The 23,056-nt window shown below is 42.3% G+C and overlaps 1 protein-coding gene across 1 annotated transcript in view; it reads left to right on the forward strand.

Moving 5' to 3' along the window:
* PGBD5 (piggyBac transposable element derived 5) overlaps positions 1 to 22,789 on the forward strand; it is a 73,169-nt gene extending 50,380 nt beyond the window's left edge. The window contains exons 4-7 of the mRNA XM_074863101.1: positions 12 to 192; positions 7,601 to 7,798; positions 13,295 to 13,400; positions 14,883 to 22,789. Of these exons, the coding sequence (XP_074719202.1) occupies positions 12 to 192; positions 7,601 to 7,798; positions 13,295 to 13,400; positions 14,883 to 15,078 (681 nt within the window). The 3' untranslated portion in view covers positions 15,079 to 22,789. The remainder of the gene's footprint in view (positions 1 to 11; positions 193 to 7,600; positions 7,799 to 13,294; positions 13,401 to 14,882) is intronic.
* Positions 22,790 to 23,056: the final 267 nt, after the last annotated feature.

The raw sequence follows: 23,056 nt of genomic DNA on the forward strand, positions 1-23,056 counted from the left end.
TCTCATTTAAGATTTACGTCCATCTCAAGGAAGGGAGTGGTGCTGATGGGCTGGATGCTTTGAAGAACAAACCGCAGCTCCACAGTATGGTGGCCAAAAGCCTTTGTCAGAATGCATCTGGGAAGAACTACATCATCTTCACTGGCCCAAGCATTACCAGCCTGAATCTCTTTGAAGAATTTGAGAAGCAAGGTGTGTGTTGGGTGACTCACTGGGTTTTAATGATGACAGACCTGGGTGCCCTCCTGCCACTGAATTCAAAAAACTCCCCAAAAGCTTCACTGAGATTTCAATTCTTTGTATAAATAAGTTGGTCATCTCTAAGAGAAGATCTCATTCATGAAAAGGTACTATGCAGAGGACTTTCTAAATTGCTCTTTAAATCTTCTTCTTTAAATATTTTTAAAGTTCAAAATGAGGATGTAAAACCATTTTTAATAAGGGTATTTAAAGCCCTTGCTCTTGTTCTTTGCTTTAGAAACGTGAGGTCTGTTCTCCTCTATGGCCTGGGGAACTTTTCAAGGGATTTCCTAGCTGCTTGTGATTTTTCTGTTCCCATTGTGAAAGACTAGGGATGGGATGAATCCTTAAAGGTGTGCCTTAGAAGTCCTTGCTGGTTTAATATCTGTTAAAGATATGACTTCTTTAGTCGGCATTTTATGTTATTGCAAAAGCCCTAGCATGGTTCACTTTTTTTAAGGTATAAGCATGCTTTGGTAGGTGATTTTTAGTTCTGAAAGCATAATAAACTCTATACTGGCAAAAGCACACTTGCCAGCAGAATATCTATCAATATGGCAGTGTGGCTCTCCCAGCCAGTTACTTGCTAGTGCAGAGAGTAATCCCACGACATTGTCTCTGTCCCCTCATCTTGGGTGTGGAAAAGTCATGTGTCACCATGCTTTCAGAAATGCTGAGGACTTGTGACTTAAAATTACAGGTTTCTGCGCTCTTGACAGTTATTTGTAAGTCATCTCAATGTAACTGTTGGGTTGTTCTTCAGTCAGCACGGCCTTTCAGAGTCAGTATGGTACGTACAATAGATCCTTCATAACAGCAAAACTGGAGGTTGCCATTATGAGTCATGTAGGAGGAGCCTATAGGGACATTTCCCTTTTCAACACACCACTGACGATAGAGTTTTGGTTTTGGCATGTTTTCCATTGCAGAAAATTTAACCCACCTGGGGCATGATAGTAATGAAACGTGGCCCAAAGCAGGGGGAAAGACTGGGAATTGAGACAGTATCTTGATTCTCATTTAAAATGAGAACATCAGTGAGCTGCACCAGTGCTGTAGTGCAGCACTTCAGACTGCGCTGGCACTGAGGGCTGTCTCTGTTGAGCTGCATGCAGGACCTAGCTCCTACATTATTTTAGGTAAGCTGGGAGGTCACAGAATGCAGTGGAATACTGCCATATTCTCACAAGAGTCACGTTTCCCAAATGCTGCAAACAGCCAAATTGAAAAGAAGTCAGTCATATATGTGATTATATATCACTGGAGTTTTTCCTCTGAGCAGAGACTGTTCTTTAGTAAATTACTGTTTTCACAGCTGATTATAAGCATTACGTTTTTAAGACTACCAAAGCAATGATGCAAAATGTGGGTTCAAAAAAACATAGACCATAACCCACGTACTCCTAGTACCTGAGATGTGTCAGGTTTAAATGTAAAGACTGACAGACAAAAACTTGACTGCTGAGTTGCACCCTTTATGCTTAGCTAGGGAAGGGTAAAGACAATACGGCATGACCCAAATGGTCCGTAACCCTGGTGAAAAAGGTGCATGGCTCCTAAACCAGCTGAGTGTTTTATTACTTACAGATAGTTCAAATTGTTCACAGGGGTGAATTATTCATGGGCTTTACACTGAATAGATCATTCAAATTAACAGTTTCTAGCAGGTAGCAAATTCAGTAATGTCTTTTTAAAGCATGTAATTTTTACTTACTAACTGATCAAATATGCTAATGCTCTACTGAGATTTCAGTTTGGTTCATGATTTGTTATATGGCTTCATGAGACTTTTTATGATATTTGACAGCTGCTTCCAAAATTAAATTTCAGGTCTGGTACATGCTATCACCTTCCTAGGGGTGAAGCTGTGGGGTGGGTGGGGGGCAGACACTAAGATAGCATGTTTATTGGCTTTGCAAAATAGTGTGGCACTCCTATAGAAAGAAGTTCATGGGGAGACCATGGAAGTGTTTCTGTTTAATAAGGCCATGCGATTGTCTGCATTTGCCATAAGTTACTAAGGCCTAGCTCAGAGGTTTTGCAGGGGGGTGTTGAACTGGAAGAACTATGAGACACTGGGAGAGGTGAGATGCTAGAAATGTCAGGCAGTGGAGAAGTCAGGAAGAGCCCTGAAGGAGATGGTGTTTACTGACTCTACTGCAAAGCAGCTAATGTATTGCCAGCACCTGCTGGGATCTTACTGCATTGACAGTACGTCTGGGGAGAGGCAGGCAGAGAAGCCTGGACTCAGCAGAGATCTCTCCTAATGTATCACACAGTCACCCTCAGCAACGACCTTAATGCTTGTTTTTGGTTTGTGGCTTAGCCAACTAAATCTGAACAGGATCACTCCATGACCAAGAAGTGTCATGAGAGCCTGTTGAAAGACATTTATGCTCAGGTGCTCATGACAATCCAAGGCCCATTCTTAAACTGACAAATTTAATTTTCTTGTTGAAGAAAATTTAGTTTATGGGCTAGAAGAAGGATCAGTGGTAGAAAGATCCCATTGAGAACTGAAAACGAAAACAAATCGGTATTTCTCTTAATTGCTTTATGTGGTTTGGGTTTTTTTTTTTTTTTGTGACTATCAACAGAGAAATAGGGGAAGATTTAAATAAGCTAATGCTTAGAAACTGTAAACTTTTGGGGAACCTAAACTGACATTTAAGGGAACTAAAGGAAATTCTGGAAAATCTAGAGAGAGGCACCCACTAAAAATGTATTAGTTTCTCTCAAAATTCTTGATGAAACAGACCTGGGTTCTTGGTAGCCAGTGAGTTGAACGTGAGTCAGCAGTGTGCCCTGGCAGAAAAGATGGTCAGCACTACCCTGGGCTGTGTTAACAGGAGTATATCCTGTGGATTGAGGGAGGTGATTATTGCCTCCTACGCAGCACAGTTTTGGACAGCACACTCTCCGGTACAAGAAAGGCATTGATAAACTGGAGTAAGTTCAGCAGAGGGCTGCCAGCCTGACCAGGGTCTGGACCACATGCACTGCTATGGGGAGGGAACTGTGCTTGTTCAGCCTGAGTAGAGGAGACTTCAGGGGGACTCAGCAACAGCCTTCTGCTACCCTAAGGAGCTTATCAAGAGGATGGAGCTGGCTCTTATTGGTGGTGCATCATGGAAGAATGAAAAAAAATTGACGTAAGCTGAAACAAAAGAAGTAGTTCAAACTAGATGTAAGGTTTTTCCTGAGGGCAGTGGAGCAGGATGCCCAGACAGGTTGTGCAGTTGCTGTCCTTTATCTTGTCCTTTCATGACCAGACAAGATAAAGCCCTGAGCAGTGCTGTCTGACCTCAGAGTTGACCCTACTCTGAGCAGGGGATAGGACTAGAGTTATCTTCCAACCTGAATTATCCTTTAATCCATAGGATCACAGGATCCTATGAAGACTTTTGTGGAACCTTAACTATCATTTGCTTTTCCTAACCCTAACCCACACGTGCATTTCTGCAAACCCCAGAGTGTTCTTTATTGAAAGCCTGCTGTGTAGCACCTTCACTGTACCACAGTAGAGAATATGTGCCTAGTAATATAAAGGGATGTCAGTGAACATAATTCTAATATCTGTGAAGATACTGAGAGCTGAGAAAACTTAAGAAAATAAGACAGGGCACTTTGATCTTTTTCAAAATCAAAAACCTGAATAGACCTCATTTTTATTTTTCAGGAGACATACAAAGCATTTCTTTCTCTGGCTTCTGAATAGAACTGGAAACCTGCACTGAAATGACCCAGATTTTCTGTTCTGCGAGCAGACAGCAGCATAGTTATTTGCTGTGACCCTCATTCATAGTACACATTCCTTTTCCCCCCTCTAGGCATTAGTGTTGTCCATTACAAAGTACAGCACCTCCTAAAGCCCGGTGTCCCATGCTTCCCTTAAACATATGAGCCCCAAAAGTCCCTTTTGCACTTTCTGAACCAGCAGGAGCATCTGGCTCTGCCCATGGAGTGACTGGGGTTGGCAGTGCTGCAGGAGTTGCCAGCCTGGGTGACCATGGTGCTCCCACAAGCTTTGCAGGATCCTGCAACTCCAGCATATGGACTAAAGCAAGCTGTCATCTCTTTCCCACAACAGCCCCCGCCAGTTGCCCTAGCTCTGACTTGACCCAGCATTGTACGCAGGATAAATGATTGCAGAATGTGTATTTTTGCCTGAACTAGCTTGAGCCTGGCTGCCTTTGCAAATGGTGCTGATGATGTGGTGAAACAGGCTTCAGCACAAGCTCTCTGGGGTCTGGAGACCCTGGGAATGAATCTTGGGTCACTACACCTCATTTCCTCATCTTTGTTAAGCTAGTTTGGCTGTATACATTTATATTGCAGTTACAATTTAAGAAGACCAGAGGAGGGCAAGCTGTCTCCACTGACTCCTGTGTATGTTGCAAACACCTGTTGTGATTCTGATTTAATTACACACAAAAACTTCATTGAGCCAGATGGGCATAATTTTATTGCTTCTATTGCTATAGTAACTGGGTGGTTTTAAAAAACTACAGCTTAAGGGTGTCATCCATGGTGAGAGACGCTAGTAAATCTGCAGAAGTGCTGCACTTTTCTAGGTTATACAGCAGGAAGGTTACACAGTGTGTTCCTCAGAGAGGAATGGTTCCCATTATTCTGTATGAGGAGTGAAACATCTGCTGGAAGCTTTCTGCAGGCTTATTGCCTGAGCTAAAGGAAAGGCTACAATTAATTATTATGGCATCTCAGAGATGGCTGTTGCTATTTTGAAGCTCTAGCACAATAATGTAGTTATTAGCTTGGTTTTATACCATTGCAGTCTCCTGGAGAGAGTATCACCCATCAGTGAGTCATAAACTTCAGGCAGCTAAGGAAAATCTTCTCAGGCTTGCTTCTTATCAGACCAGGAAGATCTTAATATTGGCTAGAAGAAACCTTTCTAAAAGTTTGCTGTGTTAATGCCAAAGTTTGCAGGTATGTGACCTACACCGTTTGTGTACTTCTTAGCAAGACAAGAAATTAAAAGAAAATGCAAAACCTTCCACTGGAGGTGCAGTTCCTCCTATATTTATTGTAAGCCTGTTGCCACCAGGTTTTTTTGTGTTGCCTTTTGTAAAAGGAACTTAAGGATTTCCAGGGACTGATTCATTTATTAGAAATAACTAATGGAGTGCAGATTTCCTCCTTCAGAATGAAGTTGGCCCGTTGCTGTGTTGGTTGACCTTCTTCTAACATGAGTGTCTTAAATTTCTGATGGAAGAGCTTTAGCTCCTTGTAGACCTGCCCACAGCAACTAGATCAATTCATGAGTATTAGCAATTATTATATTAGTATTCCTGCAGTATCTGTGAGCTGTTGAGGGGATGCTCAGCATGCCAGGCACTATATGAATCAAGGACAAAGGCTGCACCTGCACTCAAGAGCTTAGGTCATTCCAGAAAGACAGGCAGAAGAGCCACACAAATGGAAACCCACGAACAGAGGTGACATGCTCAGGGGAAGCCAGACACTGTGATCTGACTTAACGTTTCCCCTGTAAGGGTATCCAGTTATACAACGTGCAAAATTCAGCATGATGAAAAATTTGATCAAGCAGACTTAGCTGACAGATGAGCTGTTAACTACCACAAGCCTCTGCTGCCATATGAAAGATGTGCACAGATGTCACCTGCTTCCACGCCCGTGGCTTTTTTTCCATTCAGGTGGGTTAACACAAAACCTAGGGAGACTGAGGAAATTCCCATCCAAGATTTCCTTGAGTTCATTTAATTTGATCAAGACTATCCTGGCTTGCATCAGAAATAGCGTGGCCAGCAGGGACAGGGAAGTGATCTTACCCCTGTACTCGGCACTGGTGAGGCCGCACCTCGATTACTGTGTTCAGTTTTGGGCCCCTCACTACAAAAAAGGACGTTGAATTACTCGAGTGTGTCCAGAGAAAGGCAACGAAGCTGGTGAAGGGTCTGGAGCACATGTCGTACGAGGAGCGGCTGAGGGAACTGGGGTTGTTTAGTCTGGAGAAGAGGAGGCTGAGGGGAGACCTCATCGCCCTCTACAACTACCTGAAGGGAGGTTGCAGAGAGCTGGGGATGAGTCTCTTTAACCAAGTAATGAGCAATAAGACAAGAGGGAATGGCCTCAAGTTGCACCAGGGAAGGTTTAGACTAGATATTAGGAAGCATTTCTTTACAGAACGGGTTGTTAGGTGTTGGAATGGGCTGCCCAGGGAGGTGGTGGAGTCCCCATCCCTGGAGGTGTTTTAGAGTCGGGTCGACATAGCGCTGAGGGATATGGTGTAGTTGGGAACTGTCAGTGCTAGGTTAATGGTTGGACTAGATGATCTTCAAGGCCCCTTCCAACCTAGATGATTCTGTGATTCTGTGATCTACTTCTCTTGAACTAACAGAAACGGGCCATTATTATTTCACAGCCTAATGATAGATTCAAGCATTGTCATTATTAATGTTGTTTCCAAATCTTGTTTGTGCCCACCTGGCTGCATTGAGACATGTTTTATGGTGTTAGATTTTATTCATTGCCTCTTTCACATATGAAAAGGACAAGAAGCTGTGAGCAGCAGAATGTGTTGCCTGTGGAGCCTCTGATGTCTGTGCAGGGCAAGATGAGTGCTCACTCAACTAGGGCACTGTTTGATTTATCTCCTTTCCCTAAAATCCATTTTCATTGAACCTGTATTTCTATATTCTCCATCCTTCTGACACACGTGTTTTTTAATTCAGCCAGTGGTTTCAGTGGTTCTTAATTGCTGAAGCAGCACTTCCTTAACAAATCTGATGCAGGTGCAAGGAGTAGTGAGCTGAAAATGAAGAATTGGGCAGCACAGTGAAGCAGTAGATTAAACCAGAGTTTGTCAGCTATGTGTATTGTGATTAAAAGCATCATGGGAGTCATGTAGGAGAATTTATTTCAGTTAACATCTAAGATGCTGCTAAGATTCCCTGCCTCCCTGCTCCCTCCACAATTTATTCTCTTATTTAAACATCAAAGACTCTCTTGGATCATAAATTCTGATTTGTTCCATAGTGCATATCACCACTGGGGTTTTTTTAGTCCAATTTTAAACATGTTGTGAAGACTGTTACACAGAGAATAGATGTAATTGTTGGGAAGATACCCGGAATTCTTCTCCTTGTCACTTCATCATGACTGCGCAGGAGGTGTCAATACATTTCATCAAGAGAGCAGGCTTTCTGTGCTCATGTAGGACACAAATCTTTGGTATTGCAGGAGAAGGTCAGTTGGACTAGAAAGCTGCAGGACAAGCTCTTTCTCTAGTCTGGTCATTCAGACTTGCTGCACTGCTCTTGCTTTTTTGGTCCATGCAATGACTTGCTGATAAGCATTGTTGTTTTTTCACATGCAGAGATTTACTGCTGTGGGTTGCTGAGCACCAGGAAGAGTGACTGCACAGGCCTACCTCCGTCCATGCTGAACAATCCTGAAACTCCCCAGTCCAGAGGACAGTACAGAATAAGAATGAAGGGAAACATGTCCTTGATCTGCTGGTACAATAAAGGGCACTTTCGTTTTCTGACCAATGCTTATTCACCGGTTCAACAAGGTAAGCAACATTACTACTGCTCATCTTGAAAGTGCACATGCTTTATGTGACAAGGCAAAATGAGTCACTGAGTTTGATAATAAGCCTGAACAAAGAGCTTGGTCATAATATCCTAGATAAACAGTAGCAGTAGTGATTACTTCCCTTTTGTGTCCTCTTACAGCTATTCTTGTTTCCTATACAGAGGTTAAAAGCCTACTGCTAATGCAGCCTCCTTTGCCTGAGCTTGTGGCATCATGATGTGCTCAGAACTCTCAGCAGATCCTACAGTTAATTTATCCAGTAAAAACTTAGTCACAAACAAATGTCTTTTTGTCAGAAGTAAATATGATTAAGGCTTCCTGTTCTATGTTAATTTGATTTTAGCAATTGATGAAAAGAAACCAAAACAGATAACTTGGATAGTTGAAATAATCACAAGGAACTTCTTGACACTGAAATCTTTTCCTTTTCAAAAGTATACAGGTAGTTTTAAGAAGGTTTGGAAACTTCTGTAACGTGCAATATGATTAGGTAACTCTTTGAAACTCATCTTTCAGTGAAAATATTGTTTCAGTTTATTTTCATTTTTATTATTCAAATTTATGTATAACTGCCTGAGACAAATAACAATAACCTAAACCTTTAAAAGTGAAGCCAACAATTCAAAGGCATCTTGTAAACTTATGTTCTGAATCCTGAGTGACTCTCGCATGTGTGTACAGGCTACAGAAGCAAAGTTAAGGCTTTGAATTACTGTATGGTAAGCTGAGAAGTTGACTTAGTGTGTCATTCAGTGCCTTTCAAGGAGGCTCATTACCTTAGCAAAGCATGGCTGATCCTGAGAAATTCTGCTGGGCACCCCAGCAGAGCAAGGATTTGGTGACTCAGATGGACCAGTGTCTGAACACAAATGCTGAAAATATGTATGTGAAGGAAATATGACACTTTGGCAACCCTTCTGAAACCAGTCCCTGGAGAAGCATTGCTCCCCATGAGGGGTGTTCACCATCAGGATTTGTGCTGTTTCCCTTGTGCGTTTTGCTGGATTTAGATTATTCAGCTGCACTAACTGAACAGGGGTTATCACAACATGTCACCTGGGTTTTATAGGCTAGCCCAGAGCATTTGGTTATAATTAATAAATTTTACTATAAAAATACTCTGTAAACATCAGTGTTAACTGCCCCATTAAAAGAGGGAGCAAAAGCAGACTCTGCTCTGGCAACATCCTTTACAAGCAGCACACGGCAGTGTGAGCTGTTGTGCTTGTGATTGACCTTGGGTCAGTTTTGGCATAGATGGGATTGTAGGTTGCATGTGTGAGGTAGTTTAACGTCCACTGATTAGGACCCGTGTGTGTGACGGGCAAGACCTACCCAACACATCGTTCCCCAAATGCTGACTGGGATAGTTGACATAGTTCACAATGAATCAGAGCAGAAAACAGAGACTGGCTTTTTAAAGAGTGGTGCTGGGGTGAAGAGAGTCTCTAGTGGAGAACTGGGAACAGATGGAAACTCAGTAGGAAGGCAGGAGACCAGATTGCCTGCCTCTAATTTGGCATCTCCAAAGTCAGTGCAGCAAAGCTAGTTTAAACCAACTTGAAGCTGGACTGCCAAAGTGTCCTCTAAGGCATGTAAACATAGAAGAGGAAGAGGAGGAATCTATGCTCCTTGTAGCACAGACCCGCTGAGCATCTGTGTTAGGTGGGAGAGGAGGTAGGGACAAAGGGGAATTAAACCCAGGCAGGGTAGTTGGACAGAGACTGGCGCCAGTGGGATTGCCTGACAACGCATGGTGCGTGTTTGCACTTGGTTGAGCGCAAATGTTGACAGGGGCGGAGGAGGCCGTGAAGAGAAAACCTTAAAAACAGAAGTCAAGAGATGATCAAAACAAAACTTAGGATGAGAATAAGAGGTGGATGTAGCTAATGATGAGCCATTTATTCCAATTTAAAGAAAAGTTGAGAAGGTAAATCTTGCCTGTACTCAGAGTGCAAATCCCACCCAAGCCAGAGGCACCAGGAGGGCAGTACACTTGTCAGAGCTGATATATGAATACTATTCTTAGATGCAGCAGGTTATTTATTATGCATGTTTTGAACCAATGTGTCATGATACATCATCTCAGATGTTAAAGGATGAGTCTTATTCCTTTAGTCTTGCAAAAATGACCTGCTTACTCTGATATTAATTATGAAGTTTCTGCCTAGAACAAAATTCAGTGGGGTTTTTAATTTCCCTTAAGGTTTAACTTGAGTTTATTTTATTCCTTGTGCCTGTATTACAGAACTGAGAAAACAAAAGAGATTGGAACCCCCAGAGAGTAAAAAGTTACCCTTATTCTAAAGCAGGTGATGTATGTGCTGGCCCAAACCTCCCCATCTGTGAGACAAGGCTGCATTTTTGTTTTTCCACTCTAGATCTGGTTCCCAGTTTTGCAGCATCTCCATTACTATGTTCTAGAAATAACTACAATCTTCTCTATTTTTCATATGAAGCAGGATGGAGCAGGCAGCAACCTCACTTGCTGCACAGCAGGATGACCAGAATGACATCTTTAGCAAAAACTCATTGAACCCAAGATCTTTTTAAGAAGTAGCTTCTTTCTGAGGAGAGTTTTAACAGCTGCTCTTCACCAACCAGCTCTACTTAAAATCTAAACAGACAACAGCTAAGGATAGAAAGAAGGCAAGGACTAAAGAGCTGCAAATGGCTTTTGACATCTCACAAGTGACTTGTGAGAAGATGGGAGATGTTGTGGAGGCATCACAATTGTGTGAAGCAGTTGTATAAGTCCTTGTGTGGTTCTTAGCCCAAGAGAAGCTGGAGTGAGGAATGTCTGATGACAGTCTAGTTTCCTGAAAATATCAGTTTGGGAGATTGGACCAGAACTGGAAAGTCTGGGGAAAGAAACATAATGTTAAAAAGTTTGTTTCAGGACAGGGATGCTTAGGGTTTTAACTTTAAATTTCCATGTATCCTTTGTGAGACTGCATTCAGGGGGTTGTGTCCAAGTATGGTAAGAGTGGGGATGGGGCCGGAGGACTCTTATGGGAAGACCTTGTACAATGCTGACTGTCTGCAATTCTGATTAAGAACTGTAACAAATCTAAGTCCTGATAAAAAGCTATATAGCACTTGGAACATGCAGCGGCCCCTCTCTTATATCACGTTAATGCAATCTCAGTGTTTGCCAAGGTGGATGCAACTGCCAGTATTACTGAGCCTCCATTTTTAAAAACATGATTCTAGCTCCTAAAATCACAGATTGGCTTAGAATAAGTGTTTTGAGGAAACAAACATATGTGCATCTTCGTCTTTCTGCTTCTTTCTTTTGGGGTGGTATTTCCCAAGCTTTGTTTGACAAAGCATAAAGCTTAAAAATATTTTTAAAAAAATAAAAAACCCAAACCTAAAAGCTGATGCCTGTCCACAGTGGTGGCATGGAGGCCGGCAGCCAGACCCACCGGCACTGTGTTCCCTGTAGTGCTGCCAGGGATGGGAGCACAGCAATGCTGGGGGAGGACCAGGAGGGGAAATAGCTCCTTGGACCTGCTGGTGAGTCAGCTGGCTTGGGACTGCTTGCCACAGAGACCGGCAGCTAGGAACGACCAGCTCTGGCAGTTGTCTTCCCTGGAGAGGTGGCCTATGGCTACAAAACAAGCCTAGGAAAGGCTATAAAAATAATGTGCCTGTAAAGCTATTTATATTCTTAAAACAAAGGAATGTTACGTGGAAAATAATAGAAAGTGAGAGGGAGTATATGGTACCCACATAGCTGCTACTGAAATGCATTTTTTTAAGGATTGTGAATACAAAGCAAATTGTTAAGGAAATATAAATCCTCCAAAGAGAAGAGAGGAGGAGGAAGAAGGGGATTTTTTTGTAAAACGCTGGCACCAGGAACATATTTACCCTTTCCTGACCTGCCCAGGTGGGATGGCAAGTGATTTTTGCAGCACTGATGCATCAGGCTGGTGATATATCAGCCCGTTTTAGCTCATGCTGACCAGATTTTTGTTGAACTCATTAAAAGGATCAAAAAAGCACTATAATAAGTATGTGTATGTAATGAAAGATTTATTTATTTGACTGTTTTTTTTACCTCTCCCCTTGGGCTACATTTACACCTAGCTTGGGGAAGCAGAGGTGAAAGGAGAATGTATTGAACAATTTAGAGGTAATATCATTTTGGACTCTTGAAAAATCAGACTTTAAAGGCCCCAAATAAATTGTTGCATGGCTCAGCTGTAACATGACATTTAGTATGTGTCATAAGTCTTGCTTCAAAATAGAACCTGTCAGCTAGGACAGCACAGGGGGCTTGACAGAGATAATGGATGGTATGAGACTTCCAGCTGAAGGAATAAAATGGTGAAGTCTGTAATGAAAACGTGAGGAGCATTTTAGGGATGATTGTAAAAGAGTTGGCAGAAGGAAGGCAATGAGAGTTTGAAGGCTTCAGAAATGAGAAAGCCCAGAATTGTGCCTGTGCTGAAATAATGCTGAGAAAGGATGCAACCAAGCCTGTGCTTCTCTAGACATGGAGAAAAATAATGTTGTGGCTGGGAGAGAGTAGGGATCCTTACTAGACGGTGTGCCATAGACATGGAGCAAGGGGTGATCCGTACCCTTGAGAGCTGACCATCAAACCCTGTGTGAATATAAAGTCAAAATTTAGGGAACAGACTCCTGTACTATAAGTTTGTTTAACTCATTCTTCCCTCCTACAAGGAGCTTCCCCTGGATGGGGAAAACATGGACAACAGGAGCAATAAATCAGAGAAGAGCTAGGGGAGTTTCTTGGGAGAGCATTGGACTCATAAATATTGCTGTAGTGTTGGAGAAGGCCAGGTCAAATATGCACCATGTGAAGGAACAGGGCCCATTCTTGGAGTAACCTGCTCTAGGTACCACATCTTTGTCTATGCAGAGAGTGGTTGGTAGGTAGTTGCAGGTGACTTGTTGCCTTGCCACAGATTTCTGCAGTAGGCAGGATAATCATCCCCTCTGATGAGCTGATTTATCTAGCCAGCTGACCAGGAAGGGCGGAAAACATCACTTGCAGTCAGAGAAATGTGTACTTGGCTCCACTGAGCAACCTAAGTGTACATCTGAGCTCTGGCTCCCCACAGCAGTGAATCAGGCTGCTTCTCATTTCAAAGATACTGTGATTGTGGCTCCTTCAACTCACCCGCCAGCATCACCTCTGTCTTGACTGGGTTTAGCCAGTTGGCTGCTTCTTGTATTTTCTTTTCTTTGTCAATTAGCACCCAGTGGAGTGGAGGTACTGTTGCTTTTGGCCCCCATGGGTGGAGATAAGCTGTTCAGTGCATGACTAATGGAAAAAAAAAAACACCCCACATTAGCATCTCTGTTACAGATAACTTCCCAGTTTTAGGTCAGAAACTGTCGATAAGGTTTATTTTATAACAAACCATATATAGAAACTGTATCTTTTTGCTAGACCTATGATGTGGATCTAAAACTGTTCTATTTCTAATTGATGCAGGAGTTATAATTAAGAGAAAAAGTGGAGAAATTCCATGCCCATTGGCGGTTGAAGCCTTTGCTGCTCACCTTAGCTATATCTGCAAATATGACGACAAATACAGCAAGTAAGTAAGAATACGTGTGTGTGTGTGTGTATTTCTTTCTCTCATTCTTTGTTGCAGCAATGTTTGAGTTCTCCATGCTGAGCTGCAACTGAGGGCCCAATCCGGCTTTCACAGAATTTATCTCTGAGAAAACTCCTGTTTCAGTCAAAGATCTGAAGCTGGCTCTGCACAAGGGCAAGAGCTACATTGCTGTCTACCCATCCACCAGTCAAAAAAAACTTGAGACTTACGTTCTTAGCATCTTGTAGATGACTTTTAAGAAGTGTTGGGGAGATGAGTCAGCAGGCTGATGTTCTTGTCCACATCAAATTGAAGGCTAAATAGAGAATTCAACAGAGATGTACCAGCCCCACAAGTCTCTCAGGCTAGCTCAGCTCTCCACTGCTATCAGCAGATGGTGTTTAGGTGGTTATCTGTCCCAGTGATACTCTGTCACCTGGAGCCTGAAGAAAAGGACATTCAGTTGTGGATGTAAAGCTGGTCTAGGTGATCTGGGAAAGCAGAATATAGATCTTTTGGCTCCTGAATTCCAGTTGAGGTCCTCAGCATTAGCTCTTAATGTAGTAGGGAGAAACAGAAACAAGTGAGAATAGCAGTGGTGAAGATTGGCTGTGGGAATAGTGATGAAGTGCAGATTTCAAGAACTAAAAATTGAGGAGAGAGAAAAAGCAGCAGGGATTTTCCAAGCCAATTCTGGGCAAGGCAGCAAGAATTCAGTAGAAGAGGTGAAAGAGGAGAAGGTGGTTACTGGAGACTGATGTTGGGATCTGGTCTGAGGAAATCAATATGAAAAAGAGGTGAGGTTTAAATGGTTACAAAAATAATGAAAGAAAAGTAGGAAAGTAGGAAATCTTATGACCGAAGAGCGAATATTCTGGTGGTACTAGAATTAGTCAGAACCTAAATATAAGGATGTCAGTCCTTTCTAATCCTGCCTCATGGAGAGGTGTTCCACATAACAGTACTGCACACTCTGGCTCTACCCCCACATCCTCCCACCTACAGTTGACAGCAGCAGAAATCATTTTTTGCATGGAATAGGGATAAACAAGAGGAGAAGCATCAGCAGTCTTCCCTAAACTGTAACGTAATGTGCCTGAGGTTTTTTTAGTTACAAATTGAAGGGATTCAGACCCATAGCTGTCATCACGTGCATGTTTGTCACAGGTGAGCTCAAGGAGTCTGTATTGGTACTCTTATGTGGTGTTGTACAGGTGTTGCTGAGGGTTTGCATCTGAGAGCAAGGAAGTCTGTTCTCTTAGACGCTACTAGAAATTTCAAAAATTGTGCAAATTAACTGTAAATGACTGTCAAATACATTGTACAATGTTTCTTAAGATGATACTTGCACTAGGTTTTAAGTCCTTGGCCTGCTTCCCCTTTGGGACTGCAGAATCTTTGTCTGGGATTACTTCTTGCATCCCAGCTGCAAGAGTTTGGCTGAACAGTGTTTTTCCCTCCCCTTCTCTCTTGGCTTTTTAGGTATTTCATTTCTCACAAACCAAACAAGACCTGGCAACAAGTGTTCTGGTTTGCCATCAGCATCGCTATAAACAATGCCTACATCCTCTACAAAATGTCAGAGGCCTACCATGTGACAAGGTATAGCCGCGCACAGTTTGGTGAAAGACTTGTAAAGGAGCTTCTGGGCTTGGAAGACACCTCACCCTCCCATTGATGCATTGTTCTTGGTGGCATAGGCAGGAGGTGGAGGGTAAGCAGAAGATGATACCACACCTGGAACGGCAAAGCAAGGAACTTGTGACACCACCAGTGCTGTCCTTACCCAAAAATGCCAAGTGATGCCACTAGAGAGGTGGAAACTTTGTTCCTAGTAGCAGCTGGATGTAAACATGTCCTGCAGAAAGTGCCACTGGAAAAGCTGACACAAAATTGCATATGTGAATGCCCTGTGTGAATCTGTATACGAGAAACAGACTTAAATTAGTTGTCATCTCAATACTATTTGTTGAACAGGGTCATATTGTAAAATTCCTCTTGGGCTAAGAGCTTGTCATAAGCTGACATAGCTCAGCAGTCCTAGGCGGGCGTTAGAGAAAACTCTGTACCTTACTTGGAGTTACTCAATTCTGAGACACACAACGTAAGTCTGCACCATGGGCTGCAGTTGAGAGTGCCAGCCATCCTGTAAGGCATCACTGCTGTCCTCCCAGTGTGCTAAACGAAGCAGTTCAGGTGCACGAACAGTGAAGCGAGCATATTGACAAACAAAACCTTCATAGGCAGGCAGCCAGGAACTGAGGACCAGTTAAGACTTTTCCTTATTTTTTTTTTTGTTTTTATTAATGTAATGTAAGGCAATTTGATCCTGGTTAGAACACAGCAGAATTAGGAGAAACCAAATGCATTAATGAATTTAAAATGGAAATACTTTACATTGATTTTCTTTTTTAGCCAGGATGAAACATTTTGTACACAAACAAACAGTGAGTAATACTGTAAGTATTAACAGTGAGTAAACCAGTAAGTAATACTGCCTCACATCTTAACTGCCACGGTTGGTGTACAGGTGAGAAATCAGAGTATAACAATTATATTTTTTCTTGATTTCAACTGTATCTTAAATGTTGCTTAAAAATCTAATGTAATGGACTGTTAAGTTTTTAGGAACAACAATTTCTTTCTTTTCCTTTTTTAACTGTCAAGACTTCTTTTGTCCATTTTAGAACTTCATTTGGCACACAGTTGGCAAGAAAAAAATAAGTCACTAATAGCAGTGTGTTTCCCATTATCACTGCGGGGGTGTTCTGTAGCAATTTGTCCTGTTAGAATTCAGGGCTTGTCACAGTAGTTGTAATTAAGCAGATTACATGTTTAGCAAAATAATATAGTATTGTCTTTTACAAAAAGAAAGAAGTCCAGTTGCAACCAGACCTTAAACCTCACTAAAACAGCAAACCCAAAGAATTCTCCTGTTCTGAGTAACACTGTAGAGGACAAGCGTTGTCATGAGCTGGTGCCCAAGGCTGAAACATCACTTTTTGGTGCTGGTGGAATCTGAAGGCTGATGAAGTTTTGGAAAACAATGCTGAGAGAGAGAGAGGTATGATTGAAAGAGGGGAGAATTGATACTGAGGTGAAATACTACTCTGCCCTCTACACATTATTGATTTCAGTCCACAACTCAATCAGCAAAAAACTCTGTATTCTAAAGGTTATCAGAGATAGACACAAACAGCACTGCATTAACTTACAGGGCAGAAACCATGTTGCTTAGAAGACTAGCTGGTTTTATGTCCCCAAGCCCGAAAAGTTTTACTGAAGAATGACTTGGGTTGATTCAAGAGGAATGGATTGATTGATTTCTTTATTACTGTAAACTTTACAAGGTTATATGTGTCTATCTGGCAAGAGACAATAGAGGGTAACTAACACAAATTTGAGAACTCCCCAGATTTCATCATTATGTGATGTGCAAATGCATAGCATGTAAATCATAACAGAGGAAGAATCCAGCAGGGGTTAGTAAATTACTGACTAGCCCAAAGAGCATCCTTCCACTGACATCTTTCTATTTCCACCAAAGTCTTTTTTTTTTTTTTTTTTTTTGAGTAGACTTAGAGGCAGATCTCAGCTGGTTGCAGGGAGAGTGAGGGGACAGCCAACTCCACAGTGCCTGGAGACTGTCCTGCACGTCCTGCTCTGCCTGCTGCATGATGTACAGCAGTGGGTTTGCAGGTGGTTTGTACCACTCTAGTCCTTGGCAATGCCAAGCTGCATAGGAGCCCAAGGATGAGTTCAAAACTTCTTGGCCCTGCAGAGAACTGAGACCACCCCTCTTCAGACTGTGTGAGCTGGTTCTTGTCAGGCTTGTACGTATTCAAAGGCAGAAAGGAGCTTGTGTGAGGCATGAAAAACAAATGTTCAGCAATATAAACTGGAATTCCGTAGAGGTACCTAAAGGCAAATGGTGTTCTTATTGCCTGAAGCTCCCTGCTTCAGGCAATGGCAGCCTATATTGCGACAGTAAGAGTGGCTACAAGTTCATTATGTCCTGTAAATTTATACAATTGTCAAAATTGGGGTAGTAAGAAAAGTGGCTGAACTTTGCTGATGGGACAGCTTGAACGAACAGTAGCTGCTGGGAGCCCAACTTCCTTGCATTCCCCTGCAATGCTGGAGCCTTTTCAGGGTGTACATGCCCCCCAGCAGAGAGGGGGAGGTTTGCAGGACCTCCTCGGAGCCACTTGGCACTTCTGAGGAATAAACACAGCACTCTCCAGCTATGTTGTAGCCTCCTGAGATAGATCTGGAGCCCTTGGCCAGTTGCAACATTACTGTGTATGCTTAAAGGCTTGGATCTAGGCCATCCCGTACAGAAAATGCCTTTTCTTTTTCAGGTGACAGTAGGTCCAAAACCTTGGAGTGTTTAATTTTCCACTAATGTATGCTGTTAATTATGTGGATTACTTGAGCTAAAATCATGAGGTCCTAGCTTTTGCCTCAGGGACTGGGTCCTGAGTAGTTTTCCCTAGAATTGGTGTTGATGGGGGATTACACAGTGGCTGACTATTACAGGGAAGATGCTTTAGTCTCCTTCATAAAGGAGAAAAATTAAGACGAAATTATAGCTTTGCAATGAATTTCATTTTCTTAGCCTTAACCATCCCTCATCATTTTGAACTGGTGCCCTAAACATGCACAAACATTCCATAAGTAAATGAAAATATTTATATATATTTATATGTACAAAATGCCTGAAAGTTGGCTCTCGAAGCCAACAATCAAAAGCCACCAAAGCATAGTCTATATCCACAGATGACAATTCCACCTCATCTTTTCCATCTATTGACTGGGAGTGGGTTGGGGAAAGTTAAGATTTCTCCTTGTTGAAAAAGCATCTTGCACTTTCTCTATGTTACTACAAACAAGGCAAAGTAATTAAGGAAGAAATTGAATTGTTTTTAAAAGGCAAAATTTTGTTAACTGCAGCTCAGCTTCTGTAGCATTTCCTTTACTGCAAACTGGCTTGCTCAGATTTGGTTCCCCACCTGCTTGTAACATTAAAGCTTCTCCCTAGCTAAAGGGGAAAAAAAAAAAAGGGGGTTAGTCTCAAAGTAGTGCAAGGATGCTAGTTATAGTGTATGCGTGTGTGTTAATTGTGCAATGGCTTGTGAAATGATAGCAAGTTTGGGTTGTTTAAGGGCTTTTTTGTAGCCTTAAGACAATCTGGGTAAGAGATCTTAAAGCTCAGCAGTAGCTAAAATGCAGTGGAAATGCCAACCAGGTCACAGAGGAATGTCTCAAAATTTTTCTGGGAGGGAAAAAAAAAAGTTTGAAGCTGAAGTAAACAAGGGAGCGGCAAGGCTTGCTTCTCTCCTGCTGAACTGAAATTTCATTCACACATACTTCTGAAAACTGAAAATTACTTATTTATGGTATGCAAACTTTGTTTCAGAGAACTGAGACCATCAGTAAGACATACTGACCACCTTCTATGCACAGTAGTTCTTTCAAGAAATGTCTGTTGTGCCACAATCCATTCTTGGAAACCATTTATTTTCCCAGTGTGCAATACAACACTCACTAGAGCTTAGAAGACACTGTGAAATGGTTTCCACTGCTGTTGCCTCAGCTGAAAAATGCTTCAAGGGCTTGCAGAAACTCTGCCACCTTTTACTTCAGTCCATTTGTGCACTTGACACTAGGGCACAAGGTAAAGAAATGTCATCTCCATTTTTCATTTCAATTCTCTAGCCTCAACCCTTCTACATTTACAAGGTAGTCCAAGAATCCAAATTTATAGAAGTCTCAGTGTTCCTAATGGGTACAACTTTGTTTTCTTCAGACAATTCCTAGAGAAAAATGAGTTTAGCTGTTTCCAGACTGACATTAAGGACAGCAACTCAAAACAGCATTCTCATTCTTTACCTCCAGCTACACTTCTGTGGCTTTTTTTTTTTTTTTGTCTGAAGAGGGTTTTTTTTTCTTCTAACATTTATTTAGTAGACTGTCTTGAGCTGGTGGGTAGAGAAAGAAGCCTCCAGTAGCTGTCTTACATATCTTAGTCCCCTGGTCCGAGGGCTGGTTTTGAGGCGGGGGTGGCAGGGGGAATTTTGCTGCACTGGTAATTCTGAGCATCTGTGCTACTTTCCATGCAAGGATTGCAAAGTGCTTTAACAACCTCAGCACTCATGAGACATCGTTAGCTCCTCAAATAGGAGCTTCCAATCCCATAATCAGAGACCGAGGCACAGCACAGGTAAGGGGGTGATGAAACTGTAGAGTTTGCACTCCTGCTGATTAAGTCTGCATTTTCAGTGACTTGGTTCTTGTTCAAATGCACTTTTCCAAACTAGAAATGAAAGCACGCTGAACATCATTTCACCCTGAAGTAAGGGCTGTGGGACTTGGTCAGCACAGGTTCCTTACTCCATATAGGCTGCTATGACTCAAAACCAAGTTACACTGAAGGTAAGAGAAAACTGGATAAAACATAGCAGCCCAACCTGTCTAAAGGAGCTTAGAGGAGATAAATGGAGAATCTGAAGTTCTGCTATAGCCCAGTAACCAATGTGAAATTCAGATGAGTAATTACTGACTTGGGAAAAGTCACTGAGGCTTAGATGTAACATGAAGTCTTCCATCCATCTCTGTTGTGGAGTTTGCCATGACACTTTCTTGTTGCTAGGACTGATGTGAGATGAGTTGTTTGTAAAACAAGAGCTCATCTCAATCTGGTTGAGAACACTGAAGTGTCAAAGGACTGTTAGCAAAGTTTCACAAAGGCAGGGAACTTCTAAGCTCAAAACATGTGTATATTTGGCCTGTCATTAACTAGGATATTTTGCCCAGACAGATCACACCTGCTCAAATGCAAGCCTATCACCAGTGCTACTTGATAGATACTCCTTCTTGAAAAAACCTACCTTTGTTTCCAGAAGCAGCATGAACTGGAACTGGAAAAGCCCCTGTATCATCATTTCGCTGTTGGGGAACAGCTGAGAATATCTGTGCTTTGTACAAAAAGGCCTCTTCCTCTTCTTTTGAGAGATGGCTCTGTGTCTTCAGAAATCTAGTCCCAGAGAAGTTCCCTGTCTTATGTTTTCCTTTATTTCCCTCATTCCATGGATTTAGAGCACATCCAGATCATCTCACAGGTTCTCGGTCAGTCTGGAAGAGGTGAGCACACAGAGAGTTGGCCTTTCAGTTTACTTTTATAGCATTACTTTGCTGATCCTTTCTGCTATTTCGCAAATCTCAGATGAAACAGGGTATTGTTTCTGAAGCCTATACTAATTGCAATCACTGTGAAGGTGTTGCCTGCTTTGCCCCATGAGTGCTGCCCGTCAGGTTCATATGGACCCAAAACAGGTATCGGCACCACCACACCCACTGCTCCCATTGGAATGGCTGTAACATTCCTCAGCTTTGGATCACTGTCAAAGAGGGGCCTTTGACATGGTCTGGGGAGTCTTTTGGTGTTTTGGGTTTTTTTAAGCCCTTCCACTCTGATGGGTCTGGTGAACAGCTGTTAGGTATCACGAAAAGGCCTTAAGTGGTAAATCCCTTTTGTATCACTCTTCTGAAGTAATAATTGCTTGTATTAGATGTCAAGGTGGTCCACACGATGTGTAGTGCAAAAATCTTATCCATGAGAACATCACCCTGCATCACCAGTGCTCATTTGGTGTAACTGCAACAACCCTTGAATGCGTGGGAGATCTGGATGAAGAACCTAGTGGGAAAGGACAGTAATGCCAGCCAGTAAGGCCACGATGTGCAGGACCTGATTGGATAAACAAGGAGGGGAGAGATGAGTCAATTTGGGATCCATGCTTCTTGAACAAACAGACTTCATACTCAAGCTGGTCATGTAAGTTTTATTAGGGAAGGGAAGATGCCAGGCCCATACAGTTTGCTCCCAGCCCTGGCAATTCTGTTTCTAAAACAAAGAAGCTGGCAAATGCTTTCACTCTTCAAGTATTTACAGCATGTTCTGGACTTCAAACAGAGCGTTTGGTCCTGTTTTCACTAATTACCAAAAAAACCCTAGAAACCAAAAAGCAAAGCCCAGTACACTAGGTTCATCTGTCCAGAACCCCAACTCACTTGGTGTCAAAGTAACTTTGTGGTCTTGTTCTCCAATTACTCTGTGTCAAGGTGTATGCAAAATGTGACTGCTGAACAATTCACACTTCTCTATGAAATGGACTTACTCATTTGGTGAAAAGCAAATTGCAGGTCTCTTGGACTTACTTTTGCAACCTGGATTTTTCATCTAGTTGTAAGCCAAATCTTTGCCTGGTATTTCATTACTGAAATGAAAAATAACTTGACCCCATGGTCCGGGGTGAGATGAGAGACAGCAAAACTCAGATTTATGCCAGAGATTAATCTGATCCCGTGTAGGTGAGGCTAGTCAGCACAGTTTGATACAAGGAGGAGTTTAAGGGCAGCAGCTGCTTTGAGGAGGCAGAGGAAAGCTCAGAGTTTGGGCATGCAGAGGGAGAGGAGCCAGGTGATTCCTTCTAACTCTCATCCTTCCAGCATGTGTACTCCCCTCCCCTGTTGCCTTTGAATTAAAAAGAAAAGGCTGCTGTTTAACACCACTGTCTGCACAGCTGCTTTAGCAACATAAACCCTGCTTTAGCTGCATTGCTGGCCTCACTCCATGCCTTTCCTTATACTACTATACATGTTCAGTAGTCATCAACCTTAGAGTCAAAGCACTGCTGCATGTCAGCGCAGCGTGGAAGCAGCAGTCTGAGTAAGCGCCACAGTAGAAACAGGAACAGTGGGGATTCTGGAAAAGGAAGCTCCCCCTCTACGTTTTGTTTTCATTTTTTTTCAGTATGTGCAACTTACCTTCCATCAAATGCAGTGACCGTACCAAATGCAAAGATGGGCCTTACTGGCCGAGTGCTTTCAAGATGACTCCAGCGGGCTGTGCTCACAACATCAGTGACTGTAATTCTGTTGCAAAGTTCCATATTCTTTATAAATCTAAAGATTTCCTTTGAAAGTGTAGATTCCAGAGGTAAAGCATACACTGCAGTTGCTTTTGTTTTTCTTTTTTTTTAAAAAAAAAACAAACAACACTTCTCAGAGCAATTTTGTAACAGCCAAGTCTTTCAGGAAATGCAGGTGTGTGACCTCTTCACAGTAAGAGATACACAACTGTGTTTCTGCATGGGACAGGGAACTACCCTTGTGACACCAGTTTTGTTCTACACAAAGGCACGCTTGCAATAAATTTTTACAAGTTTTGTACACCATGAGCTAAATTCTGAGTTCCAAAAATGTGAAGTGTGGCAACAATAACAAAATGGATTTATAGTATCACTCTGATATCTTGTCATGTGATTTTATTTCTTCAACAAAGTTTGTTTACAATCAACAACTTTGAAATACAGTCAGATATATTACTGGTTGCTTTTCCGTCTCATTCTTTCCTGGAATAGGTGGGGAAGGTGTTTGGTAGTCCTCTGGGTGTGTAGGTGAAGGAATATGGAGAAAATACCACTAGATAAATTACAAGTTCTCACTCTAAGAGCATTATAGACAAAAGCCTGACATCTTTATCCAGCCATTGAGCACAAAGGCATTTTCTTTAGAAAGAACTGAGTTTAAAAAGCCTTTCAACATGGTCTGCACACAGGCATAGCAAGGAGGACTGCTGCCCTGCCATGCCC

Source organism: Strix uralensis, chromosome 3 (genome assembly GCF_047716275.1).
Source record: "Strix uralensis isolate ZFMK-TIS-50842 chromosome 3, bStrUra1, whole genome shotgun sequence".
Lineage (NCBI taxonomy): Eukaryota > Metazoa > Chordata > Aves > Strigiformes > Strigidae > Strix > Strix uralensis.